Source organism: Solea senegalensis, linkage group LG8 (assembly GCF_019176455.1).
Source record: "Solea senegalensis isolate Sse05_10M linkage group LG8, IFAPA_SoseM_1, whole genome shotgun sequence".
NCBI lineage: Eukaryota > Metazoa > Chordata > Actinopteri > Pleuronectiformes > Soleidae > Solea > Solea senegalensis.
In genome coordinates this window covers 24,781,394-24,796,209 of record NC_058028.1, presented here as the reverse complement: position 1 = coordinate 24,796,209, position 14,816 = coordinate 24,781,394, and the positions used below count along the sequence as shown (strand labels likewise).

The window sequence follows — 14,816 nt, the reverse complement described above, 5'->3', positions numbered from 1 at the left end:
TGCACTGAGACTTTATCATAGCTCTGTATATTTACTGGATAATGAAACGACATTAACACACTTAAAGAGATCCACGGTCATGATGAAGACCCCTGAGCTTTTATTTAATTTAATGAACTGTTGAAATCTGTTTAAATCTATTGAGACAGTGAAATAAATCTGTCTTTGCAGTGACAGTGAGAATGTTGAGGATGTAAAGATCTGTTTGATATGTAACAATAATATAAGCAGATGTCACACAATCACATTTAAATCAATGCTCACAAAAGCAACAACGTGTTGATTCGGTGTGGACTTTTGTAACAATGAATAAATGAATGAATGAATGAGTGAATCAACAAATGAAATGCCTGGTTTTCTCCAAAACCAGTGTGACAAAAATTACTTAAAAACTTTAGCTGTTCCTTTGAATAGAGACTAGAGACAAAATACAACACAAAGCATTATTCTTTAGATAGTGCTGAAGATTCTATTAGGTGAAGCTGTTGTTAAGTGAGATGGAGCGTCCATGCCACACACACCAATACAAAAAAAACCTTCACAAAAAACTGAATGATCACTTTTAGCTGAACGAAAGCAAGTGAAATCAAAATAAAAGCTTATCTTGTAGAAAACATGAGCACAAACTATTCATATTACAGAAAAGCTGTGTTTTCAGACATTCACAGAACATTCAGAGCCATCTATTACCTCGTATATCATTGTCATTTTCATTTACCGTGTAATTGTGCGTGATTGTTTAGTCTGTAATTCCAGGAAAACGATCAAACGATTCCTACCTCCTTTTGCCAGAGGCCAAGCAGACTTAAGTCTCCAAACATCTTTTTCATTTTTTAGTTTGGCTAACCAAGACATTCTAAAAGTTGAAATAAAAGCTGAAAATGCACCAGATGCAGCACATCAATATGACAACATGGGTTGACATTGTGCTTTATATCAATATGTGGTCTTTAGTGATCTTTGATCGACGTAAGTGGAAAATAAATGACATAAATATCCACTCGCGGTTTCCTTCTAATAAAGATGAATTACGCACTCATTTGCCCTAAATCTTTTCAATAGACAGTGTGTGTGTGTGTGTGTGTGTGTGAGAGTCCTCTAGTTTGACAGTCTCTAACTGTTTGCTGTTGTTGACTTTGGCTGCTGTGTTCACTATAAATCTCCTCTGGCTAAACAGTCTCACATGGATCTTCAGTACAAGCTTCACCATTGTGCCAACGATGTACTGTCAACTTACAGCTTTGGCAGGATATTAATAATAATATTGAATCATATAATATAATAATATTGAAGTGCTAGGGCTCTGTCATTTATTATTTTATTTATTAAACGTTTGTCTGCAAAACAAAGTGATTGATGAGTGTTTCAAATTGACATTGCAATTTGAAATTGCACAGGCTGCAGTTTGACTGTTGTACAGTATTTGCCTCAAACATTACTTGTCGACGAGCAACAATGTACTGAACATTCAAATTAACATTTCTGTCCCAGTTAACAATAAATAATCAAAACTTTCATTCAAATAACTTTGGTTAACATGACTAAGATGCCCCATGTTGTTTTTACATGAACACACGACATATACCGTTAAAATATAATGTCATTAGTCATATTTTAATTACATTTAAGAACACTTACTGTAATGTATATGTCATTGAATATGTGATAAATGTTATATCACCGTCTGAAGTATAGCAGTCGATGTTGTGATGCTATCTCGTGCTCCATCTTCTTTTTAATTTATTACACAGTGAATATTGACTGGTGAGCTCGACTTAAAAGTGTTTTATCGCAAAGCAAATTGCAATAGCAAGTTTGATACTTTCTCCATATTCATAAGCCCTATGTGCAAAACTTCCAGCTCTTATCTGATACTTGTAGACTTTTATACCTCCATCCCATAACAACAACAAAGCCAGAAGCAGGTTTAAAAACCCATAGTAAAAAGAACAAAACAGACTCCATACTAGCCTTTTAAGCATAGGATGTAGCCTTGAAGTGTTTGACATGAGAGACTAGAACCCAGTTTTGACCTTGAGAGAGAAGCCTTGGAGGGACTAGACCCCAGTGAAAGAGCAGGCATCATCGGTGTAAATGGTTGCCATCTCCAGCAGCTGTAACAACTCCATAATTTCATCTCAAGATCAGCGCTCGTCTTATTCTCGAGGGAGAAACAAAGCAAACCCACGGTGAACTCTGTGGGGATCAGAGTGTCGGTGTGAGCGAGGTTATTTTCATGGAATCTTCCCACATTCACCTGCGTGAGAATCACTCCTGTGACATGTGTAGGTGAAGAAAAATTACAGCTGTGCACTTTACAAAGTAACTGCTCTGATCAAAGAGACACAGAAGGGGAGCGAGGAGGAGGAGGAGGAGGAGGAGGAGGAGGAGGGAGATGCAGTAAAAGGCTCTCAGGGGAGAGAGGGAGACACAGGGACGGGAGGCTGACTGCAGGGAGGAAGAAAATAGGAATAAAATGAGGGAAAGCTGACTGAGAGATGCAGGAGGTCACATTAGAAAACGACTGTTTACTACTGTTTATAATAATGCACTTATTCTTTATTGCTGCATATCTTGTGGTGACTTTGTTTTCTAGGGTTTAACAAAACAACGTTGTTGCGTCTGTTACTCTGTCATGTGATTTCATTTGCTCAGTTACTGTATGTATGAAGTACAAGGTGCTGACATGTTTATGACTGAATGGAGGTGGAAAGATGTTTGATTCCAGGTCAATACGACGTGTTTCAGTGTCAGAAACGAAAAACGATTCAGCCAACCAACGATGACTTTCTGAATTCATGCCATGTCACTCGTGACACAGTGTTTTTAAACTGGTTCTGCCTCCATCAGTGGGTTCAAATGTGTTATTTTGTGACGTAGGTGTTTGAATTCCTTTGTTCACATTTACATAAGTGACACAAACTTACCAAACACGGGAGCAGTAGACCGGGAGCTTCCTTGTCCCTTTTACAGCCATAGACTTTGGTAAATAAGGAGCTCAAATCTAAAATTGTAAGGTGTTGTTTTACTGACAGTATATTGCTGCTTTATTATTTCATTATTATTTTAACAAATCATTTGTCTCAAATCATTTAGCAATCGTTACACTACGTCATCTCACTTGTTTTGTTACATTTCCAGTTTTAGAAGGTTCGATTTTCAGTTTAAAAGGTTTCTTTGAAAGAAAGATTCCAAAGATTAATCATCAGCAGCAGCAGCAGCAGCAGCAGCAGCAGCAGCTTGAGTCTTAATATCACCTCACCCCACTCGGCTGTAATGAGAGCCACCCACGAGGTGAGACCTGGTCAGGCTGTGGAATGTGTGAACTAGCATAACTCTGTGAAGCAGGCATTCCTTCACAACCCCATGGTTGTTCAGGTCATGCGGGATTTACTGATGTTCCCCGGTGCGGTCTGATGTTGCGGTTACACTTCCCATCGAGTCTGTTGAAAGACTGAATTGTGTTGTGTTTTCTTTAAGGATTTATTTGCGTCTTCATGTGAACACTGTGAACACTGAAGATGAAGCTTCAGCCTCTAATTGTGTCACATCGTATGTTCAAACTGCTCATTGTTCTACTGCAGTGACTCCAGGAAAGCACTGATGATGCTATTTAAATGCTAACATGTGAACACAGTGTTTGACTGCACAACATTTTGCAGTGTGTGTGTGTGTGTGCGTCACATTGTTGGCTTTTTCAGACTCGTGACTTGGCTTTTTTTTTCACAGAAAGCCCTGATGACACAGCAGAGCTTTACTACACACACACACACACACACACACACACGGAAATGCAGCTCACATGATTCCCAGCAGTGTGTATACTGACATGCATCTGGAGCCAAATGCAGTAAAAGAGTAAAACAGCTGCAGAAAGTGCAGGTTTTTGTTGTGTGCGATTCCGTGTGTTATTATGCAAATATTGCCAGTTAGTTTGCAGAGATAATCAGCCGGTGGTGCACTACAGAAGTTACAACTTTGTTTACATAAATAAAGGGCGGCAAACAAGATCAAAACAAATGCAAAGTAAATGCAGAAGCAGACGTTATGGGATTTCTAAACATCATCCTTCATTTAATTCATTTACATTCATCTTTTATCAATATGCCAACCTTTTATTACCTTCCTTAAGCATAGAACCAATTTTAATTAACACAAATTATTATTAAACACCTTTTTTTTTACGACATTATTGCACTAAATAGCTGATTTACTGCTGTCTACATGTTGCATTAGTAGTTACAAAGCAGCAATACATATTTTAGACAGATTAATAGTTTTTTTTTTACCAATAATTAAACATGGTGGTTGATATATTTCACTAGTGTTGTCCAAGTCATTAAGTTTAGTTTCAGTGACCTTGATGACAGTTTAATTACAAATGTTGATGAATTGTTTGGCTTTATATTTAGGAGACGTCTGTGGACAGCAGATGACTTGGTGCTGTCACCTCTGATCTTGTCACAGGACGGGTGGGGATGGGAATTAGTTGTTATGGTGGTGTTAGGGTTTGTGGGTGGTACTAAGCTTTCAAAGCCCAGTATTTGTTCATCTGTCTTTCGGCCGAGCTTGGTCTTGGTTTGGATGTGAGTCTCATCTCAAAGTTCAAGCTGCTGCTTCTCACCGTGTCCATCATGAGAGTGAGTAAAAACCAGATCTTCTTTCTTCACCTACCTAAGGCTGTTTGTGGTATTTTGTTAGATATTCCGTTTACATGAAGGTGGAGTTAATACGATAAAAGCAGGACTTTAGAAAGTGAAATGCTAAGAAAATGAATTTCTCACAAATGTCGGACCATCACACCCAGATAATGTGGTTGCGAGGTCAATTACCGTTGCATGCAACCTGGTATAGCTCTGCACATAGAAGAAGAAGAGAAAAACATGATGAATTACGACATTGAATGTTTTGACGTCAATAGATGCAAGAAAGTCACAACTAGCCACAAACTAAACATCTATAAGCTGCATTCATAGTTACACAACAGCTGTTTCACTCCCTGTTTCTACTTTTTTACAGGCCACAACATAGATATTTGATAGATTGATAGAGTTCTACCAATAATTTAACATTGTCTGCGACATATTTCACTTGTGTTTTTGTGTTAAATCATTGTTTATTATAATTACAGCTTGAATCATTGATCTTTGACACATGTAAACAGAAAATATAGCATTCGTGCAAAACTGTCAACACGCAGCTGATTAAAAAAAACATAATTTGAGCCCAGTTTGTTTGGATGCTACTTGGGTTTGAAACACAGATTGATACAACATGTGTCTGTGATCCTGCTTCTCTGCCACCCCACAGGTTTGGTCGCCTGAAGGCTGCCTGCCACTGGCTCTCAGTCAGAATTCATGACAAAAAAAACCACAGACAGACATCGGAACGCGAAACAGTTTTATCTATGTCTGTTCAGGCAGATGTTGAGTGGGAGGAGGAGGAGGAGGAGGAGGAGTTGTCGACCTGCCAGACAAATGTTTGAAGTTTGAGGTTTTCAATGAAAAGCCACCAAACTGTTTGACAGCTTTAAGGGGTCGTTAACTCCCACCCACTCACTTAAAAGATGGCTGGTCCCTGATTACAGGTTTAAACTAACTCCTAATTATGCAGCTGTTCCCTCAGTGGGAAAGCCATACTTTCTGCTGTCTGACGGAGGCGACCGGAGAGCGAGAAGAAGGCTCACCAAGTGTTTCTACCACGAGCGACTGAATCGGAGCATAAAGTAACAACGTGTGTCTCTGTTCCCCAAACTGTTTCCACTGTAAACACCTTCAAAAAGAGGAAAACACGGGAAAAACAACATTTTGAGGCTCTTTTTGGTGCCTTTGGTTTAACTGAAGACATCATCATTAGCCTGACTTATGCCAAACTGCATCTCAATCTTATTTGAGTCTGAAAAGGGTGAAGTCACCTCCCACTTTCAAGAGGCGCTCAACGGATGATGAAAATGACTCGCAATATCATAGACGTATAACCAACAAACGTGCTTGTTGTATTGTATTTGCGTTTTTCTAGGAGTGATGGCGTCTAACGACGGTTGCCTGGGGGAGCTTCATGGCGCAGGTCGCTGAAATTGGAAGCAACAGCTGAATGGAAAGACAGCTGGTCGTCAGTGGCGGCCATGTTGGCTGTATACAAAAGCTGCTTCTCTGTCGCCATGACTTTAAGCCCGCCTCTAGCGCATCAGGGCTTTGAGAATGGTTCCCTTTCTTTAAGTGATGTCCGTGCCATATACAGATCAAATCATTGGCAGACCAGGCTACACCTTCATCATCCGTGATCTTAATTCAAAACATAACATACTTACTACTAACAACAGTAAACGGGGTTATTTTTGGTGTGACTGTATTTACATCCTCACAACTAAAAATCAACCAAATATCTGGTATTTTACCAACCTGTGGATGAAACTCAAGACTCAGCTATGTTTCCAGTGATCCTGCCTACCGCCGCTTGAATTGATGCGCAGGAGTAAACATTGCACTGCCCCCGTAAAATGTCAATGATTGTTTATCTAAACCTCAGAATGGCGACGTCTTGTTTTATCCACAAACCAAAGATAATTAGTTACAAGTTATAGAACATTCAAGAATCTTAAATCATACACATTTGATCTTTTCAGCAGCTGATTACTGTTAAGTTCACTGACTATAGCACGTTGTATTTTGTATTTTGCTTATTCAGACGAATGCTATTTATTTGGACTTGGTTTAAACTGAGCTTGAAGCACAGGAGCTAATTATTTCTGAACGCGATGCGTCTGTAGCCGAGCCGTTCAACAGCAGCTGACATTCAGAGTTCAGAGGTCACTTCATTGGCCTGTTCATGCCGGGGGGGCCCCATAGGTGGGCTGACCCTTCCACAGTGACAGCTGGACAACCAGTCATAGAGTCTGACTCCAAGAAGGCAGAAGGCAATCAGAACTGAGGAGAGAGCTGTGTGTGAAGCTCCGTGTTGTTTCAGGAGTGAGAATGTGTGCTCTTAATTTGTTAATATGGGGGGAGGGGGAGGTGCAAGTTTGTAAATTTATTCTTATTTTATTCGTATTCTTTTAACTTTGTAATTTTATTCTTAGGTTTATTCACACTTATTCTTATAGTTCTTAACTTTGTAAATTTTTTTAAAAAAACTGCTGCTATAATATTCGTTACCTTTGTACACTGGAGCGCTGTGACGAAAGAATTTCCCGCAAGGGATTAATAAAGTATTCTATTCTATTCTATTCTATTCTATTCTATTCTATTCTAATGAAACTGTGGCTGGGCCACTCACACTTCCTCCTCACGCCCCTGTAAAGTTATCAAAACATCTCTTTTGACTTTTGTCACCCCAGTGGAAAATGTGTTTCAAATTCAGCATTATTCTCTGTTCTGACACGCGGTGGGTGTATATGATATGATATATAATATTTGACACTAGTAGCACTGACAGTTTTTTTTATTAAATTCAAGGACATTTATATTTGATATTACCTCTGTTTACATTTATAGCGACGATATCAGTGTTGGTGTTTACATAGCACCTGTGTACACAAATACACCAAACAAAAAAGCATTTATATTTATATACTCTACCTTTGGCGATAGATAAATCAATGTGTGTCCATGAGGATTTATATTTGTATTTGTTAAAGTCAAAATATGGGCAAAGAAAATCAGCGTATATGAGTAATTGTTGTCTATTGTATCCATTTTACCAGAGATGCACTCACTGCTAATTGAATGTAGAGGAAACACTGAAATGTGAAGGCAGTACTCGTCCATTAAAAACCCCACTCACAGACAGCTGTCCCTCGTCCTCACATACGTGGTTATTAGACATGAAGTGTGGTGACATATTTTGGAGTTCATTCACATATTGAGAAGGCAGCAGGAGCTTGTGTGGGTCATACAACAGGAGGACGATGTCCGGTCGCATTTGGACGCTTTTCGGAAATTTGACAAGCAATCTGGGTTCTCTGAATTTGAATCAACTTTTAGAGACATTGGTTTTCTGCAGTTTACTTTTTAAACCATTATCAGTTAAAGATGTGTAGGCTAACACTGATGAGATTAGGGTTTGATACTCCCACCTGTCCAACAGTCCTGTCTTTGTTGTCTTCGCAGGAGAGACAGCGACTAGAGACTATTCTGAACCTCTGTGCTGAATACAACAAAGGAGAAACCCCCTCTGTGGACCCTCTGGGCTCAGCGAGGATGGGTTTCCCTGGCGGGCAGGCAGATGGCTCAGGACGAAGACCATCCATGGACAACGTCTTCGGAGGAATGCCGTCCTCTGCCACGCTCCGTCTGACGCAGAGACAGAGGGAGAGCGACGATGAGAATCTGAAGGAGGAGTGTAGTAGCACAGAGAGCACTCATCAGGAGGTGAGGCCGTCTCCCGTTCCCAGCACAGCATCAGCACTGCACAATGGAGACAGACAGGTCAGGAGGATGCATGTCTTCCACCAAATGACACTTCAAGTGATGTGATCAGCTCTTTCTATAGCACTGATTTTAACGTTATGAAAAAAAACAAGTGCTACATCATATCAGGGTTAACCTGCCTCCATATTTTAAAGTGTGAGGGAGAAAAACCCCCAACAAAAACACAAGATAACTGAGTTTATGCATCTGTGTACAGCAGCTCCTGCTGCACAGATGCATTGCACACTGCATGTACTAATCACGGCCATTTTTGTTGCTGTTTATGCACAGAATGTCCTCCGGCATGGAATTATATTATATAAAGAGCATACATGTGCAAATCTTTTCATTCTGCAAAACAATAAGGTGCTTTACTATTTAAATCTTACTGTACATATTGCTTATATTTGTTAAGAATATTCGGCAAAACACAAAGTTAGCTTCTTAATGCACCTCCTCCTCCTCCTCTTCCTCCTCCTGCTCTCTCTTTTGAATTCCATGTATCAGTTTTTTGTGCTGGTCTTAAGGGCATCACGACTTGTAAACATTAGGAATCTGTTATCACTGTGTCTCCTGCATGAACCCATTTTATCACCTCCTTTCCATGTTTCTTCTCTCTCCTCACTTTTATATCTCTCTGCTTGCACGTTGGTTAATGTCAGCAGCATTACATTACATACAAACTGTAGAGATGCACGTACGTAGAGACGGCTATAACCCACGCAAAAGCACAACAACTGTAATTTACAGTCATGAATACATGTGTGAATGTAAATGCATGACACGACTGAATAATGAATTATGGCTGCGTGAGGTTCATGGCACCCAGAGGGTACTCAAGACAAACTGGTTTAAAAGGCTTATCTAATAACATCTATACCCACTTAAGTAAAGTAAAACTGTGTAATAATCTGTTTTCTGGTGTTTGGGGGCATGCACATCAATGTCCGTACTGATTACTATCCATTTAAGGCCTTTCCTAGCCTACCTTCTGACATCTTTCTATCTTTTGTTCAATAAAATGGTGTGTGCACGTCTGACTTTCCCGTTCATCCTGACTCTTCCCGTTCATCCTGACTCTTCCCGTTCATCCTGACTCTTCCCGTTCATCCTGACTCTTCCCGCAGCATGAGGACTTCAGTTCCGGCAGCAGTGGACGTCTGGAGCTGGGTTACCTGGTGGACGAGCGAGTTCGTGTTCTTGCCCGCATCGATGAGCTCAAGACCCGACTGACAGAGCTGGAGCAACAGCTCCAAGAGTCAAAACAAGAGGTAGTGTCACGACAAACTTACTTCATGCACCATATCACACCATACTTTATATAAAGGCACTGCACATAGTAAGGCAGAAACCTTTACAAGAGAGAAGCGAAATGGTGTTACTCTGTGTGACTGTGTTTAACGTCCTCTTCCAGGCCGAGATGGAGCGCGCTCTGCTGCAGGGCGAGCGCCAGGCGGAGCTCGACCAGATAGATGCTGAAACGGACATCATCACACAGCTGCAGCGCAAGCTGGACGAGCTGGAGAGCGCCATCCAGAGGGAAAAAGACAAGGTAGAGGAGAGTGGTGTCACCTTTGAAATGATTTGAATTCCACCAGTGGATTTTACAGTGGATCACCGCTGTGAAGGGATTCAAATGTTTGTTGAGGAGTTCAAACATAGCTCTGTGGACATGGATAATTGACTTGAGGGACACATAAGGGACTTGGTGTTTCTGTCTCTTGCACGTTTTCAACATAGCACTTTCTTCTTACTGCTTCCTCTTTTCCCCCCCTTCCACTAACTAACTGACATCTCTTAACCTCTTATCCAGTGATTCTCTGGGTTGGAACCCACCGATGGGTTGTGGGATCATTTTAGGTCCCTAAATACATTTGCAGAATGTTCTCTTTATTTTCATCATGTTGAATATTAAAGACCTTATGCCTGATTCTGCTCTCGTCAAAAGTAGGAAACAATGATCACAATAATCCTGCTCAAGTCCCAACACCTCTTATTTGCACTGCTTACATTTGTCAGAACTGTCTGCATGATGGACCCAATGGGCCAGAAATATCTGCCTCCCAGTGGCTCTGTGGACTCTGTAGTCTTTGGTTCTCTAGTGCATGAGATACTTACGTTAAGGTGTTGCAGTAGCTGAGAGGTGTATCTTACCAGCATGTCCGCTATAGGACTGTTCCCTTTTCTCCTTTTTTCTCACATCCAACACATTCCACACTGCTACATGTTTGCTTCATCCAGACAAACGTGTCACAACTGAACAGAGAAAGCACATTTACTAGTTTCTTTTGAAACATAAACTAGTAAAAACTAGTTTATGTTTCTTTTGTGGGATTAATGTTGAAGTTAAACCTTGTAAAAGTACCAGTAAAAGTGTCCTTCATGATTGTTTTACTGGGGTAAAGGTGATTGTGTCAGGGAACCAGAAACCTGCTCTCCTGCACAACAAACTTGTGTTGGAACGTCATGCCGAATTAATAAGAACATTAGCCAGATTATGTGTAAGTCTCTCTTATGAAACTGGATCAGCAATTCATCAGCCGGAAAATGATGTTCCCAATGAAGCAGCGGTTCAAAATTGACAAAAAGAAAATATTTTCCAGCTCATTTATGGTACAACGCTGTAGTTCTTTTGTCTCTTTTGACTGTTGCAGTTAGACTGAAAGGAAACAACAGAGGATGTACCTGTTTTCTTTCTTTGAAGATAGTCTTGTGTTAGTGCTGTCAGTCCTCGAGGACTTTTGTTTTTTTCATATCAAAACATAAAACACAGATGGTAGGAGGTCGAAAATGGAGCAGCACCCAGGAGTCAATGTTCTTCTGTACTTTTAACTGTCTCCACAGTCAAGTTGATATTACTCAGCAGTCAAAAGAAATTCTGAAATTATGAGCAACTGTTCAGATATCTCAGGATTTGTAGTGATGAGAACTTTTCAGTGGCACACTGAATCATTTACTCATTTATTTTATTCAAGTATGAATAGATGTTGGAAAAATACATATGTCAAATTACTTTGAACAATCAAATGAAAAGCTTAGGAAATTCTATGCTGCTCTTTGTTGATGTGTCAGTTTAGTTCTGACTCCTCGTGCTCTGCCAAGCCCCCAAAAATCAACCTGTCTGATGCTAACACTTTGCAGCTTTTTCATGTTTAATTTGCATGGCGTGTATTTTTGAGAAGTGTGCTTCTCTCTCTCTCTCTCTCTCTCTCTCTCTCTCTCTCTCTCTCTCTCTCTCTCTCTCCCTTCACATCCATCCATCCTATGTGTGGGTGTGTGTTGTGTCTTTCTAGGAGAGGGCTAATGTTGAGGCCGAGCGCCGGGCCCTGCAGAGCCTCCAGGAGGGCTACGCTGAGCTCAAGAACCAGCTTCATAACTGTCCTGAGTCCCTGCGGGAACAGTTGCAGGAACAGCTCAAAAGGGTGGGTTGTTAGTTGTCAGTCCAGCAGAAGCACCTGACCACGCCCTCACCTGCTGTAACCCCCACACACCTTTCCCATTTCAAACAGGACACTCTCAACAACCCTGCTATTAGCTGTTAGGGGTGGGAGTCACTGGGTAACTCACGATACAGTTTGATATGACACACCTTATATGGCCAATAATAACAATATCTGTTTAATTTAACTGCTCTTTACCATTATCTTATTCTGTCCATTGTTTCTACAGCCAGTTAACTTCTGTATACATTACCCTTATTCCTGAGTAAAGAGTCATGATGTAGTGATGGTCAAAATATTGTTTGTAGATAATTGTTATTAACTATAAACACCAAATTATTTATTATTTATTTACTAATTATTGTTATTAACTATAAACACCAAATTTGTACGTGTGTAAAAAAAGAGAAATATATTGTTATATAAACTGTAAAATCTCTGCTGAAATGAAACGTTTTCAGAGTAAAAGCCGAACAGGTAGCTTACGCTAGAGAGCAGCTAGCATATGGACGGCAACTTTACAAGCTGGCTAGCTAGCCCCAGCTAAAGCTAAGTGTAAAACTGATCTGTTGTTTAGTTCCTACCTGGTTTTTTGCTGTAATGTTAACTTTAAAGAAATGACATCTTGGCGGTTTAGGTTGCTGTTCCTCACCAATTGGTGCAATAGCTTAATCAAGTAATGATAAAAACAACAACAAAAAACCCTAATGCTAAGGCTAATTGTGTTTGCGGATCTCAGTTTGATTTTAGTGGATTTTAATGAGAATTTATTGTTTTGCAGTTACATTTATTTTTAATGTAACCCCTTTATTAAATAGCTTTTAATATATTGAAAAGACAAACACACACTTAAAATTAGAAAATCGGAAAGTAAATTTGTCTGAATCTCCCAACTACTTGATTTATATCTCGTTATTTGTTTGGCAGTTTATGAGCCACTGCTAAGCACATACAGGTTAGAAGAGGCCCACCACACATGGTTTACACACACGTACACACACACACGTACACCGTGTATTGAAGCGGCGTCCTCTCAGTGGCCCATACAGACGTACGTGCTGCTGCCATGGGCTGCAGGAGTTCTCCCTCCTCCACATCACCACCTGTCTGCTACTGGAGCCTTCACGCCGACATGGGAGCAAACAAATGGCTCCTGTGGTCGCCATAGCTGCAATTGATGCATTGACCACGTCACGTGACCCCCTGCCCCCACAGCTGTGCTGCATGCCTGAAATCTGATGTGCATCTCTCTCCTCTGTGATTTGCTCACATAATTTGTATAACTGCTCACTAATCAATTAACATAGGGCCTGACGACATCCATACTCTCTCTTTACTCACTCTCATCCTGTGACTTATTTGATGCATTTTGTTTTATTACTTATCAGAAATGTGAAGAAGGTGAAAAAGAGGGGAATTAGGGTATTAGAAGTTAATTTAATCTGTGGTGCGACACATTATAGAGCATATACAGAGCCTAAACGAAGAAGAAAAGTTGTTTTTCACTTCTTATTTTTGACAGCTTGACTCCTGGGTTTGGGCCACAGAAGTTACACAGACTCTGTCAAATGTGTGTGCAGCTGGACGGAGGTGAAGTCGCAGGAGAATAACATAAACCCAAAGTGAAATTAGATTTCAATCATAAATCTTTAAGTGTGAAAGGTATTTTCCTTGTAAGTGACCTCCCAGCTCCCTCCTCCATATTTCACTGTGTGTCCAGTGACCACAGAGCAGCAGCTATGCTGCAGTTGGAGCATGTGGTTCATGGCTTGACTGAGCATGAGCTGCTTCAGCCATGCTGGCAAAATATATTAAGACATGTCAGAAATTGTCTTTTGCTTTGCTGTTAGCAGATATATTGGTCTAGTCATAGCGATGTAGCTTTTAAATCAGCAATGTTAATACTACTTTTTGTGTATGTTATGTAACTGCTGATGATGTACATGGTCCTCCATCAGGACGGCGAAGTTCTGGAAGCAGGAACCAAAAAGTTTGAGGACCTAGAGTTTCAGCAACTGGAGAGAGAGAGTAGCCTGGAGGAGGAAAGAGAAACCATGAGCCAGCAGCTGTTCCAGGAGAGAGCAGAGTACCATGGCAGCGTGGCCAAGAGGAAGGTGAGGAAACGGCAGATTCACTGCAGTGGAACAAGAATACTATATTCAGGAACAACGTGGGTGTTTGTGCAAGAACGACAACTTAACTTAGAACTTGGCTGTGCTACTGCCACAATAAAGATTTAAGTGCGTGTGTGTTTTCTTCTACACAGGATAAAGTGTCTGCCCTGGAGAACCAGGCCACACAGCTCAGCCTACAGGCATCTCAGGAGTGTGAGCGACTGGCTAAAGACAGAACCCTCACACTGCAAATGCTCCAAAAGGTACACATTTACCTGTCAGTGTGTTAAATCAAGTTAAAGTCAAAGCACTGCGCGTTTCTCCAAAGATAATACTGATATTCTTACTGCTTGCAGGAGAAGGAGAGACTGTTGGCCCTGGAGAAGAGATACCAGACACTGACTGGAGGAAAGAGCTTCCCCAAGACCCCCACTGCAATGAGAGAGGTGAGAGAATGTGTATCAGCTGAGAACAAGCACTCATTCACACTCACTGCGTCTGCCCTGAAAACACAGCGGAGCTTTGATGACTCACAGCTGATTCTTTACCACGTTAACCTCTTTCACTGGCACCGTTCTGTTGGAGTGCTAATCATCTGGATCAGACTCTATATATACTCATACAAAAAGCTTGATGATGGCACATCTAACGACTGTGTGATGATGATTTCATAACAATTTTAATGTAGAGTGAACTAATCTTTCATGGACTAATATTTCCACACACTTACGGGTGGATGTTTGCACACTGTGCACTGTATAGCTCTGCTGGAGGAGCTTCCCCACATTCATGCTACACCGTCTAAGAAAGTTTGTATACCACTTACTCTCGTGCACCAATTTCCATAGAAAAAC

At 40.7% G+C, this 14,816-nt stretch overlaps 1 protein-coding gene across 4 annotated transcripts in view; it reads left to right on the top strand.

Moving 5' to 3' along the window:
- Window positions 1-14,816, top strand: part of phldb1b (pleckstrin homology-like domain, family B, member 1b) — a 103,901-nt gene that overhangs the window by 69,961 nt on the left and 19,124 nt on the right. For all 4 annotated transcript variants that reach the window (XM_044031980.1, XM_044031978.1, XM_044031979.1 and 1 more), the window contains 7 exons: window positions 8,109-8,426; window positions 9,536-9,679; window positions 9,823-9,960; window positions 11,702-11,830; window positions 13,807-13,962; window positions 14,115-14,225; window positions 14,319-14,408. In XM_044031980.1, the coding sequence (XP_043887915.1) occupies window positions 8,109-8,426; window positions 9,536-9,679; window positions 9,823-9,960; window positions 11,702-11,830; window positions 13,807-13,962; window positions 14,115-14,225; window positions 14,319-14,408 (1,086 nt within the window). The remainder of the gene's footprint in view (window positions 1-8,108; window positions 8,427-9,535; window positions 9,680-9,822; window positions 9,961-11,701; window positions 11,831-13,806; window positions 13,963-14,114; window positions 14,226-14,318; window positions 14,409-14,816) is intronic.